General features: G+C 45.7%; 1 protein-coding gene across 7 annotated transcripts in view; it reads left to right on the top strand.

Annotated features, from left to right (window-relative positions):
• The window catches only part of SYNJ2 (synaptojanin 2), a 121,118-nt gene extending 107,574 nt beyond the window's left edge, over positions 1 to 13,544 (top strand). For 3 of the 7 annotated variants that reach the window (XM_012451564.2, XM_012451574.3, XM_012451587.3), the window contains 5 exons: positions 1,531 to 1,665; positions 3,421 to 3,533; positions 4,929 to 5,037; positions 7,620 to 7,795; positions 9,993 to 11,595. In XM_012451564.2, the coding sequence (XP_012306987.2) occupies positions 1,531 to 1,665; positions 3,421 to 3,533; positions 4,929 to 5,037; positions 7,620 to 7,795; positions 9,993 to 10,742 (1,283 nt within the window). In that variant the 3' untranslated portion in view covers positions 10,743 to 11,595. Of the gene's footprint in view, positions 1 to 1,530; positions 1,666 to 3,420; positions 3,534 to 4,928; positions 5,038 to 7,619; positions 7,796 to 8,277; positions 8,428 to 9,992 lie in introns of all 7 variants that reach the window. The other 4 variants (XM_064360508.1, XM_012451595.2, XM_012451568.2 and 1 more) reach the window with 4 other exon arrangements.
• Positions 13,545 to 15,569: the final 2,025 nt, after the last annotated feature.

The raw sequence follows: 15,569 nt of genomic DNA, 5'->3' as shown, positions 1-15,569 counted from the left end.
TCCCTGCACCTAGCCAATAACTGTTTTGAGTAACTTTTGAAGCCCACTAGTGTTATGTGGCTGGCAGTTAGGGTAGTTTATGCTTCAGTGTCAACTACGTCGATGTTGTTCCATTCATAGCCAGGCGTGCCTCTAGCTGTGAGTCATTGCTTCCCAAGTTGGAGGACGCTCTAACCAGCAGGTGCGTGAGCTCAGCCATGCATTGGGCCCCTTGAGCTGGGGCTGAGAGCAGAGAACAGGGCTGAAAGTGAATTAAGATACTTCTCAGGAAGGGTACTTTGCCAGGAGAGGTGCAAAGACCTCCGAGCCCCTTTGACTGTATGCTGGTCCCCACACTGATCAATAACTTGCCTACACCGAACCATCAGGAGCTTTTAAATGTATGGCTTTTTGAGCCCTGCCAGAGAGATCTGGATTTGGCAGGAGTGGGGTGGGACCCTGGAAGCCTGGCGTTTCACCGACCTTTCCAGGTGGTTTGGACGCACAGCCAGGTGTGGGGAACCAAAGCCAAAGCCGCAGCCTTCTCCAGAGCATCGCGGGGGTTCCGTGTCGCTCCTGCCAGGGGCGTCTGCCCTGGAGCTAAGTGGCTGGAGGGATGTGCTCTTCCCATGAGAAGGACCCTTTTCTTGGGGGTGACCGTCATGCAGGTGGCCTCTGGAGCCAGTGTACATGTGAGCACAGGTTCTCCTTTGCATGAAGAAGCTAATAGAGCGACACGAGACACATGGGCGGCTTTGCTACCTGGTGGGCATTGAGAGGGTCTTCCCTTGATGCTATGGAGTTATTCAGCCATTCCCATTGTAGGAGAATGGAACTGTCCCCAGTTCCAGCCTCCAGGACACATGGGGCGGAGCTGCTGGATACGAGGAGTGGGGTGTCCGAGCCAAAGTGAACTGGAGAGGGCCATGCTGTGGGGCAGCCCAAGGGCTGCTGATTTGATCTGTAGTGAAGCAGGAGCCATGCCTCCTCAAGACTCCTCAGCCTTTTGGAAGGTGTGTGCAGGGCAGGTCAAGATGGCAGACCCTTAGGAGTGGCCGGCCACTGGCCCACAGGGTGTGGGATTTGACAAGGGAGCAGGATGCCCAGTCCTAAGCACTGGCCACTGCATGCCAGACTGCTCTGCTGTCAGAGCAGGGAGAGTACCCTCAGCTTCCTCAGTCAGTGTGTTGAGTGAGGAATTCAAAATGCGTCCCCATGGTTGGGTGACCCCTCAGGGGCTGTTTGCAACTGTCTCCTCCACTCTGTGCGAGTCTTGTTATTTCACAAGAAAACACGCTTTGAAATAGCTGTGTCTCTCAAGTCTGAGAAACACACGTTGTCCATGGTTCACCGAATGTTCCAAGCAGGCACTGGGTACCCTCCCCGCCCCCACCCCTCGCCAGCAGACAGGAATGCCCATTTCTGGACAGAGCCTTCAACTGGCCTGCACCAGGTCCCCCTGCCACACTCGGCCTCCTGTGCTCAGACCCGTGTCTGACACGCCTGAGTGTGGAACAGACTGTTGTACTCACGCCCAGCCATGTCCTCCAGATGACGCGGACCTGGTGGAGCTCAAGCGGGAGCTGGAAGCCGTCGGGGAGTTCCGCCACCGTTCTCCGAGCAGGTCTCTGTCGGTCCCCAACCGGCCTCGGCCACCTCACCCCCCGCAGAGACCCCCCCCTCCAAGTAAGACTCTGCTTGAGCTCCCTGGATGCCTGCCGGGAATAACTGTGCGTTCCCCGCTACTGAAAACACGGCTTGGAATCCGCTTCTCCCGGCCTTCGGGTCCCCACAGGGCCTCTTCCTCCTTGGGCTCCTTTTTGTTGTAAATCCAGGACGCATTTGATGTCAGGGCTAGTTGTGTTTCCCATGGCACATTAAACGGTTCCTTTCCAAAGCTGCTCTTCACCCTGGAGCTGGGCTTTGGCTTCAAGCTGCTGTCCCTCGGCAGCCTTGGAGAATGCAGGATCGGGCCGCAGCCTTGGGAGGGATGTGAGCTTCGCAGTCACATGCGTCTCTCCTCAGCTGCCGCGCAGTCCTCGCTCTGCTGCCGAGAAAACAAAGCTGTGACGTGCTTTTGATCAGCTTCCATCTTCCCACCACTGTTTACTTCTCCCTCCCCAACAATGCGATGATCAGACTTAGATCTTCCTAAGGCGTTATTTCAGAACTGGACTCATCGCGGCTGACGTCACAGTAGAAAGCAATGGCAAGCCTCATGCCCAGATATAAAAATAACCTAAACATAACATGACTAAGTCATCTATTGTGGAAATTTTAGAGATAACTATAAAGAACAGAATTTTAAAATTTGCTTGGCCACCTTCAGATAAAATTGTTACAGAAGACTTCTTTTTCCAGTTACATGTATCTGTAGCAACGTACTTTTTTTTTTTTTTTTTTTTAAACAGAATTAATACCTGTTTTCTCTGGTCAATTGTCTTTCATTTAATGGGCTATATTTTCTGTGTCATTAAATGTTCTAAAACATGATTTGTTAATGGCTGCAAGTATAATTTAAAAGTATAATTTAACTGTTTATTCCCCTGCCTTGGATTTTTTTTTTTTTTTTCTGTCGCCCAGGCTAGAGTGCAGTGATCTCACAGCTCACTGCAGCCTTGACCTCCTCGGCTTAAGCAGTCCTCCCGCCTCAGAGCTAGGACCACAGGCACATGCCACCGGTCTTGGTGGGTTTTTTTGTTTGTTTTTGTTTTTGTTTTTTTTTGTAGAGACAGTTTTACCACGTTGCCCAGGCTTGGGTTTTTGAAAGATTTTCTTCCCCACAAAATATTTTAAAAATCTGGTTCTTGGGCCAGGCACAGTGGCTCACGCCTGTAATCCCAGCATTTTGGGAGGCCAAGGCAGGCAGGTCGCCTGAGGTCAGAGTTCCAGACCAACCTGGCCAGCTCGATGAAACCCTGTCTGTACTAAAAAAAATACAAAAATTAGCTGGGCGTGGTGTCAGGGGCCTGTAATCCCAGCTACTCAGGAAACTGAAGCAGGAGAATTGCTTGAACCTGCGAGGTGGACGTTGCAGTGAGCCAAGATCATGCCACTGCACTCCAGCCTGGGCAACACAGTGAGACGCCGTCCCAAAAAAAAAAAAAAAAATCTGTTCCTAGTAATAGTGTTTGGAACCATTTCAAAATCAATTGGTTTTTATATCAGATCTGGCTCCCCAGGATTAAAGTTTGCATTCCAATAATACGCCTCCAGATCATTGACATCAATAGGCAGACGCTGGCAGAATCTAGTGAGAAACTCCATAGAGAGCCCAGGAGGGCCCGGCTCTGTGGGCGCCCTAGGTGCCGAGTGAGTACTCGGACCTCGCCGTGCCTGTGGTCTGCTGGGACATCCGCCTCGTCTAGTCGGGCTCCTGGCAGCTGGCTGGGAAACTGTGCTTCACTGAGATTGAGATTCTGCTCTCCTTGGTTTTCACAGCCGGTTTAATGGTGAAAAAGTCGGCTTCAGATGCTTCCATCTCCTCCGGCACCCATGGGCAGTATTCAATTTTGCAGACGGCAAGACTCCTGCCAGGAGCACCTCAGCAACCAGTGAGTTATTCTGCAATCATTTCACACCCAAGGGTTTTGCTGCGGGAGAGTGTGGGATCTCTCTTCCCAGCGAATATATAGTTTTATGTGTCTTTAACCCTCTACCTGCTCACCAGCGCATCTCCAAACCCCGTAACCTACCCTCAAAGGTCCTCCATAGGGCTTTTAAATGGTTGTATGGAGTGTTCTAGAGAAAATCGCTTTTGATGAAAAATCCCAAGTATCCCTGGCTTCCAGACTCATCCATTTCTCTCTCTTCCCATTTTTGCCTCTGCCCTTAGTGTACGGACAGAGCATTGCTTGGTAGAAGGAAAAAGGGGAGAAATTCAGATTGTCATCCTGGGAAAATGATGATCATTCTGGAGTGAAGTTAGTTGAGAGAACAGGGTAAAAAGACATCTAAATAATGAAGTTGGGGAACACACTAGTAAGAGTAACAGCTGTTGAGGATTGTGGAGGTGCAGGGTTCGAGAGGGTTCCATGAGCTGGTGGGAAAGAGAGCAGGTGAAGGCAGGGGAGTAGAGGGAAGAGAGGGGAGGCCGGGTGCTGGGGGGATGCCGTATCCAGGATGCCTCTGGGGAGCTGGGCCTGGCCAGGTGCTTGTGCAGCCCCGGCAGGTGGAGGGGTGACTGGAGGCCAGTGGTTTACAGTAGTGAAAAGAGGTCATGAAAGGCAACCCAGATGCTGAATGAAGAAGTAGAAAAAGCACTTTTGGCCGTGCATGGTGGCTCACACCTGTAATGCCAGCACTTTGAGAGGCCGAGGCAGGTGGATCACCTGAGGTCAGGAGTTCAAGACCAGCCTGGCCAACGTGGTGAAACCCTGTCTCTACTAAAAATACAAAAATTAACTGGGCGTGGTGGCAGGCGCCTGTAATCCCAGCTACGTGGGAGGCTGAGACAGGAGAATCACCTGAACCCAGGAGGCAGAGGATGCAGTGAGCCAAGATTGCGCCACTGGACTCCAGCCTGGGCAACAAAGAGCAAAACTCCATCTCAAAAAATAAAAATAAAAATAAAGCACTTTTAAAGAAACACATATCTGGAAGGTATTTTAATAACTCAACTGGACCCTGGAAAGAGTGGCCTCTGATTTTGCTTTCTGGCTTTAACCTGGTTATTGAAATAAAGACAGAAGGTGGTCAGTCCATATACAAAAATCTGTAACCACGCAGCTTTGGAGACAAGGGTCGTTAGGTCTCTACTGTATGGCGCTCTTGTTGGAAAGAGAGTGCTCCTGGGGGAAGAGAGGATGGCAAGGTGTGGTGGAGGCTGCAGTTTGTATGGTCAGCATCGTCTGGGGGAGCCCTGTGCAGACCCGCAGGTAGCAGATGCATCCGTGAGGCTGTCTTCCTGCCTGTGCTGATACTCTGCTCTTCCTCATTCTGCCCTCAAGCCCAAGGCTCGGACTGGAATAAGTAAACCTTATAATGTCAAGCAGATCAAAACCACCAATGCCCAGGAGGCAGAAGCAGCAATCCGGTGTCTCCTGGAAGCCAGAGGAGGTAGGTTCTCTTCTGCTGGAAGAGGAAACCCGATTCTCCTTTTTTTTTTCATCTCCCCACTAAAAGTGGTCTAGAAACAAAAATAACTCTTTTTATTCTTCTGGAGGCAACATTAAATGAAAGCATCCTTTAGCAACATTTTATATAAATCTATACTGATTGTCCATTTAAAATTCAGTGTGTGTATGAAAATCATCCCAGGGCTCTTAAGCAGCATCTAGAGGAGAGACTGAAATAAACTAAATTGAATTTTAAAAACAGGTTAATGCTGCCGGCACTAAGTCATTCTGCCAGCTTTATAAAAAAGACACAGTTATAGTGTTTGTCCTAATTTCAGGCACAAAATCTACCTTTTAAATGGCTGGCAAGTGTAAGTAAAGTTTTTAGTGTCAGGCAGGGACCTCTTTCCCACCATCCTGTGTGTTTTCTGTTGCATTTACTTCACTGAACCCACATTAGTCACCTTGGGCTCTCCCCGCTTCATTCATAATTACTGGTAATTTACACTTTTACATTTGGCCTTGGCTTTGTTCCAGAATCTCCTTTGGCAAGAGGAGAGTGTGTTTTTTTTTGAGACTGAGTTTCACTCTGTCACCTGGGCTGGAGTGCAGTGGCTCAACCCCAGATCACTGCAGCCTCTGCCTCCCAGGTTCAAGCAATTCTCCTGCCTCAGCCTCCTGAGTAGCTGGGACTATAGCTGCATACCACCACACCCAGCTAATTTTTGTGTTTTCGGTAGAAACGGGGTTTCACCATGTTGGCCAAGCTGGTCTCGAACTCCCAACCTCAGGTGATTCACTCGCCTCAGCCTCCCAAAGTGCTGGGATTACAGGCGTGAGCCACCGCACCCGGCTGAGTGTGCCCTTTAAAAAGGCGTAAGCAATCATCATTGCCTAATTTGCTTTTAGTCAGCGTGTTTAACTGCTTTGGAATCCTCAAATAATCTTTAAGGAGGCATGAGTTAAAAGGTTGAGAACGACTGTTGTAGAATGATACTGCCACAAATGGTTCCTTTTTTTATTTTAGAAAAATAACTAAAACTATGGATATAACAACCCAAGTTTCCATCAGCTGATAAATGGATAAACAAAATGTGGTCCATCCATACAATGGAATATTGTTCAGCCATTAAAAAAGAATGCGGTGCTGATACATACTACCTCATAGGTGGACCTTGGAAAGATTATGCTACGTGAAAGAAAGAAGGAAAACAAGGCCACATAGTGTACCATCCCTTTCTATGAAATGGCCACAGGCAGCAAATTCATGGGGTCAGAAAGCGCTTCGTGCTTCCCAGGGTCTGGAAAGAGGCGTGGGTGGGGAGTGACTGCTGATGGTGTGGGGCTTCTTTTTTATGTGCTGAAAATGTTCTGGAGTTAGATGGTAGTGATGGTTGCACAACTTTGCGAATATACTAAAAACAATGAAGGGTACCCTTAAAAAGGGTCAATTTCACAGTATATGAATTATATCTCAATGAAGCTGTTTAAAAAAACAAAAACTAGAGATGTAGATGTTACTAGAGGTTTGAAATCTACCTACAGTCCCAGCTTAACCTGCTCTTGTCATGGCCCCACTGAGATTTGGATGTATTTGGATCATCTACCCTGAGAAATGTAAGTACACATGAGACTTTGCATATGATCTCAGGGTCTCACTGGTCTGCATCCAGACTATCCACAGACCCCAGATCACCACCCCTGCTAGGAAGGTAAGTGTGAAAAGCTGGGGCTATTGGGCGCAGTGGCTCACGCCTATAATCCTAGCACTTTGGGAGGCTGGGGCAGGAGCATTGCTTGAGTCCAGGAGTTCAAGGCAAAAATTTATTTTATTTTATTTATTTATTTATAACAAGAGTCTCACTCTGTCACCCAGGCTGGAGTGCTGTGGTGCAATCTCAGCTCACTGCAACCTCTGCCTCCCAGAGGAGGAGATTGAAGTGATTCTCCTGCCTCAGCCTCCCGAGTAGCTAGGACTACAGGCACACACCACCACACCTGGCTACTTTTTGTATTTTTAGTAGAGATGGAGTTTCACCATGTGGGCCAGGCTGGTCTTGAACTACTGACCTCATGATCTGCCCGCCTCAGCCTCCCACAGTGCTGGGATTATAGGCGTCAGCTACCATGCCCTGCCCCCAAAATTTAAAATTAGCTGGGCATGGTAGTTCACACCGATAGTCCCAGCTACTTGGGAGGCTGAGGTAAGATTGCATGAGCCCAGGAGTTCCAGCAACATAGTGAGACCTCATCTCTGCTAAAAATTTTAAAAAATTCGCTGGGCATGGTGACGCTCACCTGTAATCCCAGCTACTCAGGAAGCTGAAGTGGGAGAATTACTGGAGCCTGGGAGGTTGAGACTGCAGTGAGTCGTGATCGCACCACTGCCCCCCAGCCTGGGTGACACAGCACAATCCCATCTTAAAAAATAAATAGTGAAAAAAGCTGGGGCTGAACCTAGCTGGTTAGTCCTGAAATACACTTAATTAGTAAATTACCCTTAGGATGTAGATGTCTAAAGACGAAATCATGCAGTGAATTGCCTCGCCCTTGACACTGCCGCCATGTGGTTTTATGTTTCAGGAGCCTCAGAAGAAGCCTTCAACACCATGGCCCCAAGGGACCAAGCATCCTCTGAACCAATGCCCACACCAGGGGCAGCCAAGCCAGAGACCCCACAGGCACCCCCGCTTCTGCCCCGCCGGCCCCCTCCTAGAGTTCCTGCCATCAAGAAGCCAACCTTGAGAAGGACAGGAAAGGTAACAGCCTGGTAGCATAAAGCTTCTTACTCCTAAGTCGCTTGGATGTCTTGATAGATAAGAATTGTGTCTCACAGACAAAAAATCTAGTTACCTATGGACATCCTCTCGTTCATGAGTTCCAGACACAGGCGTGTCTTTGGGGAAGGGTTTGACAACTGCTTCCTCCCTCATGCCCTACTGTGTCTTGGCTCTGGCTGAGAAGAACAAGGGGTCCACTGTCTCACAGATTGTCAGTGTGATGAGAACACCTTGGAGGTATTATGCTTCCTAAGTGTTCTGGATCCCCAGAGGGAACCAAAGTGGGATGCTTTTCCCCACGTGTTCTGGTACCGCCCATTTGCGTGTGGTCTGTGTTGTGTACGTGGTTTCAAGGCATTAAAAAAACAGTAACTGATTCCCAGATTTGCCGGGTTCACAGGCTCTCGTGCGGCCTCGGTCTACGTGAGGTTCCACAGCTTTTCTTGACACTTTTCTTGCAGATTGTTTTTTGCTCTCGCTCTCAAGCTTCTCAGCCTTGCTTACTGCTTCAGAGACATGAGTTTGTAAGGACAGTAGCAGCCCAAAGACTGGCATCTGTAGACACATCTGGATCTTCCATTTGATCTCAGTGTTCTAGTAACGGACCCTCGGTAATCCCTCCCTGGTCATCACAGCGTGGCGCCGCTTCCCCCCAGGGAGTGTGAGCAGGGACTTTGGCTTCACTCTTGGCAGCACTTGCTTTGTATTTCCTGGGTTGCTCTTCCATCCCACGTTGGCTCATTGCCGTCCGTCCCTCGTCCATGCCTCCTTACAAAGTGGACCTTTCTCCTCCCCCTTTTCCCTGTTCAGATGTTCCTCGACTTAAAATGGGGTTATGTCCCCAATAAACCCATCATAAGTTGAAAATTATCATGTCAAAACTGCATCTAATACACCTAACCTACCAAACGTCATAGCCTCTCTGACCTTAAACATGCTCAGAGCACATACATTGGCCTACAGCTGGGCAAAAAAAAAAAATCTAACACAGCCTATTTTATAATACTAAAAATAAAAGGTCAAACTTCAAAATTTGAAGTATGCTTTCTATGGAACATTAGCGCTTGCGAACTGGGGTAAAGTGGAAAATCCTAAGCGGAACCATTGTTAAGTCGGGGACCACCTGCTTTGTCTTTTCTTGTAAAAGCCAGAAGCAGAAATGGATTCATTTTCCCAACCTGCTGCACAGGAGTTAGAGTAAAAGGCTGTTGGAAAAGAGATTTTTTTTTAGTTTGTTTTCTAAAGAACCAAAAGAAATTCTGAAATGCCAATGTTTAACTAGCCTACTGATCTCCATTTCTGTACGAAAGCTTCATTTTGACTGTGCAATTGTTTCCTTTGTGATAGATCTGAATCAAAACCAAGGCAGTGTAAAGGTTTCCATTTTTTACCAATATTTAAGTATAAAAGATTCAGGGAGCAACGTGCAGTGGCTCACACCTGTAATCCCAGCACTTTTGGAGGCTGAGGCAGGTGGATCACCTGAGGTCAGGAGTTTGAGACCAGCCTGACCAACATGGTGAAACCCCATCTCTACTACAAATACAAAAATTAGCTGGACGTGGTGGCACATGCTTGTAATCCCAGCTACTAGGGAGGTTGAGGCAGGAGAATCGCTAGAACCCAGAAGGCGGAGGTTGCAGTGAGCTGAAATTACACCATTGCACTCCAGCCTGGGAGACGGAGTGACACTCTGTCTCAAAAAAACAAAAACAAAGAAATTCAAGGAGAAAGTATATCCATTGGTTCTTCAGTTAGCTTAGTATTGTAACACAAGTTACTTCACCCTAGCGTGGTCCAGACCATACATCAGCCCAGGCTGCATTTTCAAAGAGTGTTTTCAGAGAGTTTCCCTTACTTGCAGTAAGGGAAAAGCATAACCCCATTTCCTAAAGTGACAAAGAGAAGTTTGTCTCTGATTATTTACTGTGGCCCTGGTTTTTAAATTTCCACTCATTTTCATTGGACCTGCTGGTGTGACCTGATAAATGTGTGTTTCTCCTGTGCTTTTTCTTACCTGGTCACATTTCTGGCATCCCACACATTCTCAAATCTTGAATTTGCTAGAATGTCAGCTTGGTCTCATCTCTGTTCTCTGCTGACCACTCAGTGTCCTCTGATCCTCAGCTTCCCAGGTGTTGGCTTCTTATTTACACTTTGTCCTACCTTTTCTCAGCCCCTGTCACCGGAAGAACAGTTTGAGCAACAGCCTTGCCACTTTACAATCGGGCCCTCGGAGACAAGCCTTGAGACCCCTCCTGTCGCCACAGCCCCTCAAGTCCCTCCTGTTCCCAAACCAAGAACATTTCAGCCTGGGAAAGTTGCAGAGAGGAGGCCAAGCCCCGGAAAGCCAGCATCAGATGAAGCCCCTCCTGTGGCAGGAGCCTCCATGCCACCACCTCCAGAGGTGCCATCTCTTGTGCCCAAAGTCCCCCCGAGGAGGAAGAAGTCAGCCCCCGCAGCCTTCCACCTGCAGGTGCTGCAGAGCAACAGCCAGCTCCTCCAGGGCCTCACTTACAACAGCGGTGACAGCGCCTCTGGTCACCCACCTGACACAGGCACTGCCTTCCCACAAGGGGACTTTCTCAGCACTTCCTCTGCTATAAGCCCCGACAGCAATGGCACCAAAGCAATGAAGCCAGGGGCAGCTCCCCTTCTTGGTGATTATCAGGACCCCTTCTGGAACCTTCTTCACCACCCTACACTGTTGAATAACGCTTGGCCTTCTAAGAGCTCAAACCCTTTGGACTCAGGGACCAGGAGCCCTGAAAGGGCTCCCATAGACCCAGCATCAGCTAGAGCTTCAGCTGCCAAGGCGGAGCTGCCACCAGATCCTGAACACAACACCTTGGGTCACTGGGTGACAATCGGTGACCAAGACAAGAGGACAGCACTGCAGGTATTTGACCCACTGGCAAAAACATGACTCTGCAGCTTTGAAGGCCGCCCTCCTGCAGAATGCATACCTTCCTCCCTCTAGGCATCGCTCCACCAGAAGACACACCTATTTAAAGGCACACTGGCGAAAACATTTGTGCATCTGTCACCCTTGTGTAGTTTACAAAAATTGTGTCTCTTATTCAGTAAGATGGTCAGCCACCAAAAGATATTTCATCAAGACTTGTTCATCTGAAGTTTCCTCTTAAAGGAATGAGAACCTTCCTGTTAAATTCGGTGTATGGATTTTAAGCAAGGACATCTAGCTGATGAGGTCCAAGAAGTTCTTGCCCGTTGAATTTTTAAATGGTCATTCAGTTCATGTTGTCTATTGTCTTTTATTTGTATTTTACAGATTTGGAATAACATTTTGGAGAGCTGCCTGAAGGTTGATGTATAAAGTAAGGATTAGAGAAAGAGGTCGTTGGGACCATTAATAGCTGTCCTGGCCCCCTTAAACAAGGTTACAAAAAATCAGAGTTGGAAGCAGCAAATAGGTCAACCTCATGACTAGACTATACATTCTCATGAGCCCTCGTGTTTAACTGTGTCCATATGTATTAACCTTGATGTGTGAATCCCCAGGAAGCTGGTGTCATACACCGTTTTGCCTCTAAAGCATATACCGTTAGCTTAACCTTAGCTTAAACTAGCTGAAGACTCCTGTGCCATCTCTTAGACATTGCATGCCCTATCAATTACTATAATCCTGGGCCGTGGCGTGCTACTGAAACCAATTTTTATCCACCATCTAGTCCTTATTAAATGAAACCTCATGGATTCTTTGTTCCACTTATATTCCATCCATACATACTACATAAAAGCACAGTGTGAAAACTCATGCTGGCATGGGATATCGATTCTCGTTGTTAGAAAATGGAGAGTCTTTCAGCCTCGTCTGTCCGGCTGGAGCTTCAGGATGGAAAGTACTATGTGTCTCTGCATCTAAGAATCCCCAGGGCAGTGTTTCTGGGTTTGCTTGTCTGTATGTTTATAAGGTTTATTTCTTGCCTATTCATTTTCCCCACATTTCCAACACCACTTCTCACCTATTCAATAATTGAAAAAGACATTACCATAGTGTTTTACATTTTTATAGTAATGTTACAGGGTCTAGCATCCATTTGGAGCAGATATCGTGTTTTGGCTATTTAATAAGAAGTTCACTGGTGAAATCTTCTTGTGTCACTTGTCGTATCTGGGAGCATTTCATGTCATAGACTCGTACAGCAGTGATAAACTGTCGCTCCTCAAATGACTGGGAATGTCTGTCCTAAACGCTCACCCCTAGGATGGTAAGGATCATCTTGCCTGGGCTATGCCACTCTCTTGTTACCAATTAGACCTCTGGAATTTCAGAATTAGTTTTCATTGTCACTATCAAGAAGTATTGTAAATTACTTAAATCTGGCAATCAAAACAAAAGCTACAACAGGCATCTCTTTTCATCTGAAAACTAATACCAGGAAAAGGATAAAAGAAAAAGGAATCTGTGATCCACAGAGCTAGACAGATAAGATGCATAGTTGACCAGACATAAAAGGTGGTGTTTAGGTGATCAGGATGCCTTTGGCGGCATTTACGTGCTTTATGTGATATTTACCTCCATAACAAACACGGGAAATAAACAGAATGGTCCTTAATAGAGTTTAGGGGAGAGCACAAGATGGGTTGCTTGGAGAAGCTGATTTGCCAAGATGCACATCACTACTAACAAGCAAGAGTCAGAAATGAAGTGAAATTGAAGAATTCATTCAAATGCTCTTTTCCTTATCACCTCTTTTCTCACCAAAAAGGAGGCAAATTTGAAAACACATAAATGTAACAACCAGTCAGGAAAAGTGAGCTCCTCTATTGCTTGCAGTGCTGGAAATAGATCTCATTTTTAGGTTTTCTCTTTGTTCTAGAGAGCAAATAAATGGGACAGAGAATAAAATTTCTGTTAAGATAGGTGCTCATCTCCTCATCTCCTAAGTAGCTCTTCAGAGTCTGACAGTAAGTAAAAACACACAGAATTATGTTGACTTGGGGAATTGAATGCAAAAAGTTACAAGGAGTTTAAGAGTTAAATATTATTTAATCATGGCTGTCAAATTTAGTGAACAACAGACTGGATTTTGAGTTGGTAATATGTGGTTCTCAACCAGAATTCTCTTTAAAAAAAAAAAAAGAGGAGGACAATTGGAATTGCCTTATTTTTAAAATTAATGCCTACTAGTTGGTAGCATTCCCAGGTCAGCAGCAGAGTTGATTAAATAATCTTGACAGTGAGCAGCTGCCATCTTGGGGATTTCATCCTGTGGTTTTTTAAAGGTTTTGTCTTTGATGCTACCATCCAGGACTTCTAACTGTGACCTCGTAGCTTATTTTGTTACTGCAGTTCTCTAACGTGATGTGTTCACTGCAGACGGCTTTAGGTACTTGACAGCTCACCATTGTCTCTCTCATCCCAAGCATAGTCCCTTTTACATCACCATCTTCTCAGACTTCTTGCCTATTCTTAAAATTTGTTTTGGTTAATGGCTGAATTAGGACATCAAGCAATTCCTGTAACAGTTTAAAGTTATTGAAGTTCAAGGCACATAATAAAATTCTCCCTAATGTGTGTATAAGTATAAACAAAGTAATGTATCAAAGCGTTCGGTTTACAATGAATTAATTTCATTGGGAAGAAAAGCTGCAAAGATTATTGGGGACTAGTGATTAATAAAATCCTGTAATATTTTTTGAAGTGATAATTTGTACTGAAGTTGCACAAGATACCTATTAAATGTTTTTGTCTTTTTTTAAATCGGGTTTATTTCTTTTCAGATATGAAGAGAACCTTGGAATATCTGACTAGCCGTCTGTTCTGGATCAAATGCAATTACTAGTTATTCCTCTTGAGTTTTGGCTTTTGATTCATTTTTTAAACTGTCAAATTAAGTTGAAAAAACAGAAAAGTAATCATTTGGTTAAGAATTTATGACTTGAATGCTGCTAGCAGGGACCTCTGCCACAACATATAATAACTTTATGCTACGTTATCTACAAGACTTGAGAGCTGCTAGAATTCATTTTCTGCATAATTTCATAGCAAACTTATAAAGCCTGAACTGCTAGTTTGAGTCTATTACAACATAGAGGCAGGAGATGGAAGTAAACACTCTTCCAAGTTCTGTTTAGGTTTGCTCTAAGCTAATTAATACACACAATACAGGTCATAAATGTTCTCTGATGATTTTTAGAAATAAGAATATAATCTCAAAATAATAAATATGGCTAGTCCTTCCTGACCAGTAAGGAGATATATTGAATTCAATAAATCTGCAGCCAGTTGCAGAAACTTCCTTTCCAAGGGAGTGGGGGAGATAGGTTTAAAACACAGTCTCATAAAAGGCAAATTGTTTGCCTGTATCTCAATAAGATAATAAGAGCACAAATGACACCAGGCACAATGGCTCATGCCTGTAATCCCAGCACTTTGCGAGGCCAAGGTGGGTGGATCACCTGAGGCTGGGTGTTTGAGACCAGCCTGCCCAACATGGTGAAACCCTGTCTCTACTAAATATACAAAAATTAGCTGGGTGAGATGGCACACACGTGTAATCCCAGCTACTCGGGAGGCTGAGGCAGGGGAATCCCTTGAGCCTGGGAGGCAGAGATTGCAGTGAGCTGAGACTGCACCACTGCACTCCAGCTGGAGTGCGACTCTGTCTCAAAAAAATTAAGAGTACAAATTGAGAGAGTAATCATGAACAGAGGGTTAGGGAAGATTTGGGAGAATCATACAGTATGTAGTGTTCTCCTGAGTTGATAGCTCTTTTTATTTTTTTTGAGACAGAGTCTCACTCTTTCACCAGGCTGGAGTGCAGTGGTGTGATCTTTGATCACTGCAACTTCTGCCTCCTGGATTTAAGTGATTCTCCTGCCTTAGCCTCCCATGTAGCTGGGACTACAGGTGTGCGACACCACACCCAGCTAATTTTTGTATTTTTAGTAAAGACGGGGTTTTGCCATGTTGGCAAGGATGGACTCAATCTCTTGACCTCATGATCCGCCTGCCTCGGCCTCCCAAAGTGCTGGAATTACAGATGTGAGCAACCACGCCCAGCCAATAGCTCTTTTTTTAGTGCTGAATAATAATCCATTTTCTGGGTGTACCAGTTTTTCCATTCTCCTACTGAAGGACATCTTAGCTGCCTCCAAGTTTTGGCAATTATGAATAAAGCTGCTATAAACATCTGTATGTTTTTGTGTGGACATAAGTTTTCAGTTCATTTGGGTAAATACCAAGGAGCACAATTGCTGGATCATATGGTAAAAGAGTATGTTTGTAAGAAACTGCCAAAGGATCTTTCAAATTGGAGGTACCATTTTGCATTCCCCCCAACAGTGAATGAGAGTTTCTGTTGCTCCACATCCTCACCAGATCTGGTGCTGACGGTGTTTTGGGATTCTGGCCATTCTAACAGGTACGTAGTGGTGTCTTGTTTTTATTTGCAATTTCCTGACATGATATTGAACATCTTGTCACATGTATGTTTGGCATCTGTGTGTCGTCTTTGGTGAAGTATCTGTTCAGATATTTGGCTGTTTTTAAACCGACGGTTAATTTTCTTACTGTTGAGTTTTAAGTGTTCTTCACACATTTTGGGTAACAGTCCTTGAACAGATACATGTTTTGCAAATATTTTCTCTCAGTCTGTGGCTTGTCTTCTCATTCTCTTGATGTTGTCTTTTGCAGAGCGGGAAAGGAGGATTAAAAATTTGAAAAGTAACACAGTTGATTAATAGAAAGGATGCTGCCAATGGTAAAGATACTTTCAGAGGACCT

Source organism: Aotus nancymaae, unplaced genomic scaffold (genome assembly GCF_030222135.1).
Source record: "Aotus nancymaae isolate 86718 unplaced genomic scaffold, 86718_ANA_hifiasm-v0.15.2.pri h1tg000040l, whole genome shotgun sequence".
In the NCBI taxonomy this organism is placed as follows: domain Eukaryota; kingdom Metazoa; phylum Chordata; class Mammalia; order Primates; family Aotidae; genus Aotus; species Aotus nancymaae.
Note: the sequence above shows the minus strand (reverse complement) of the source record. Positions and strands in the feature narration are given on the sequence as shown.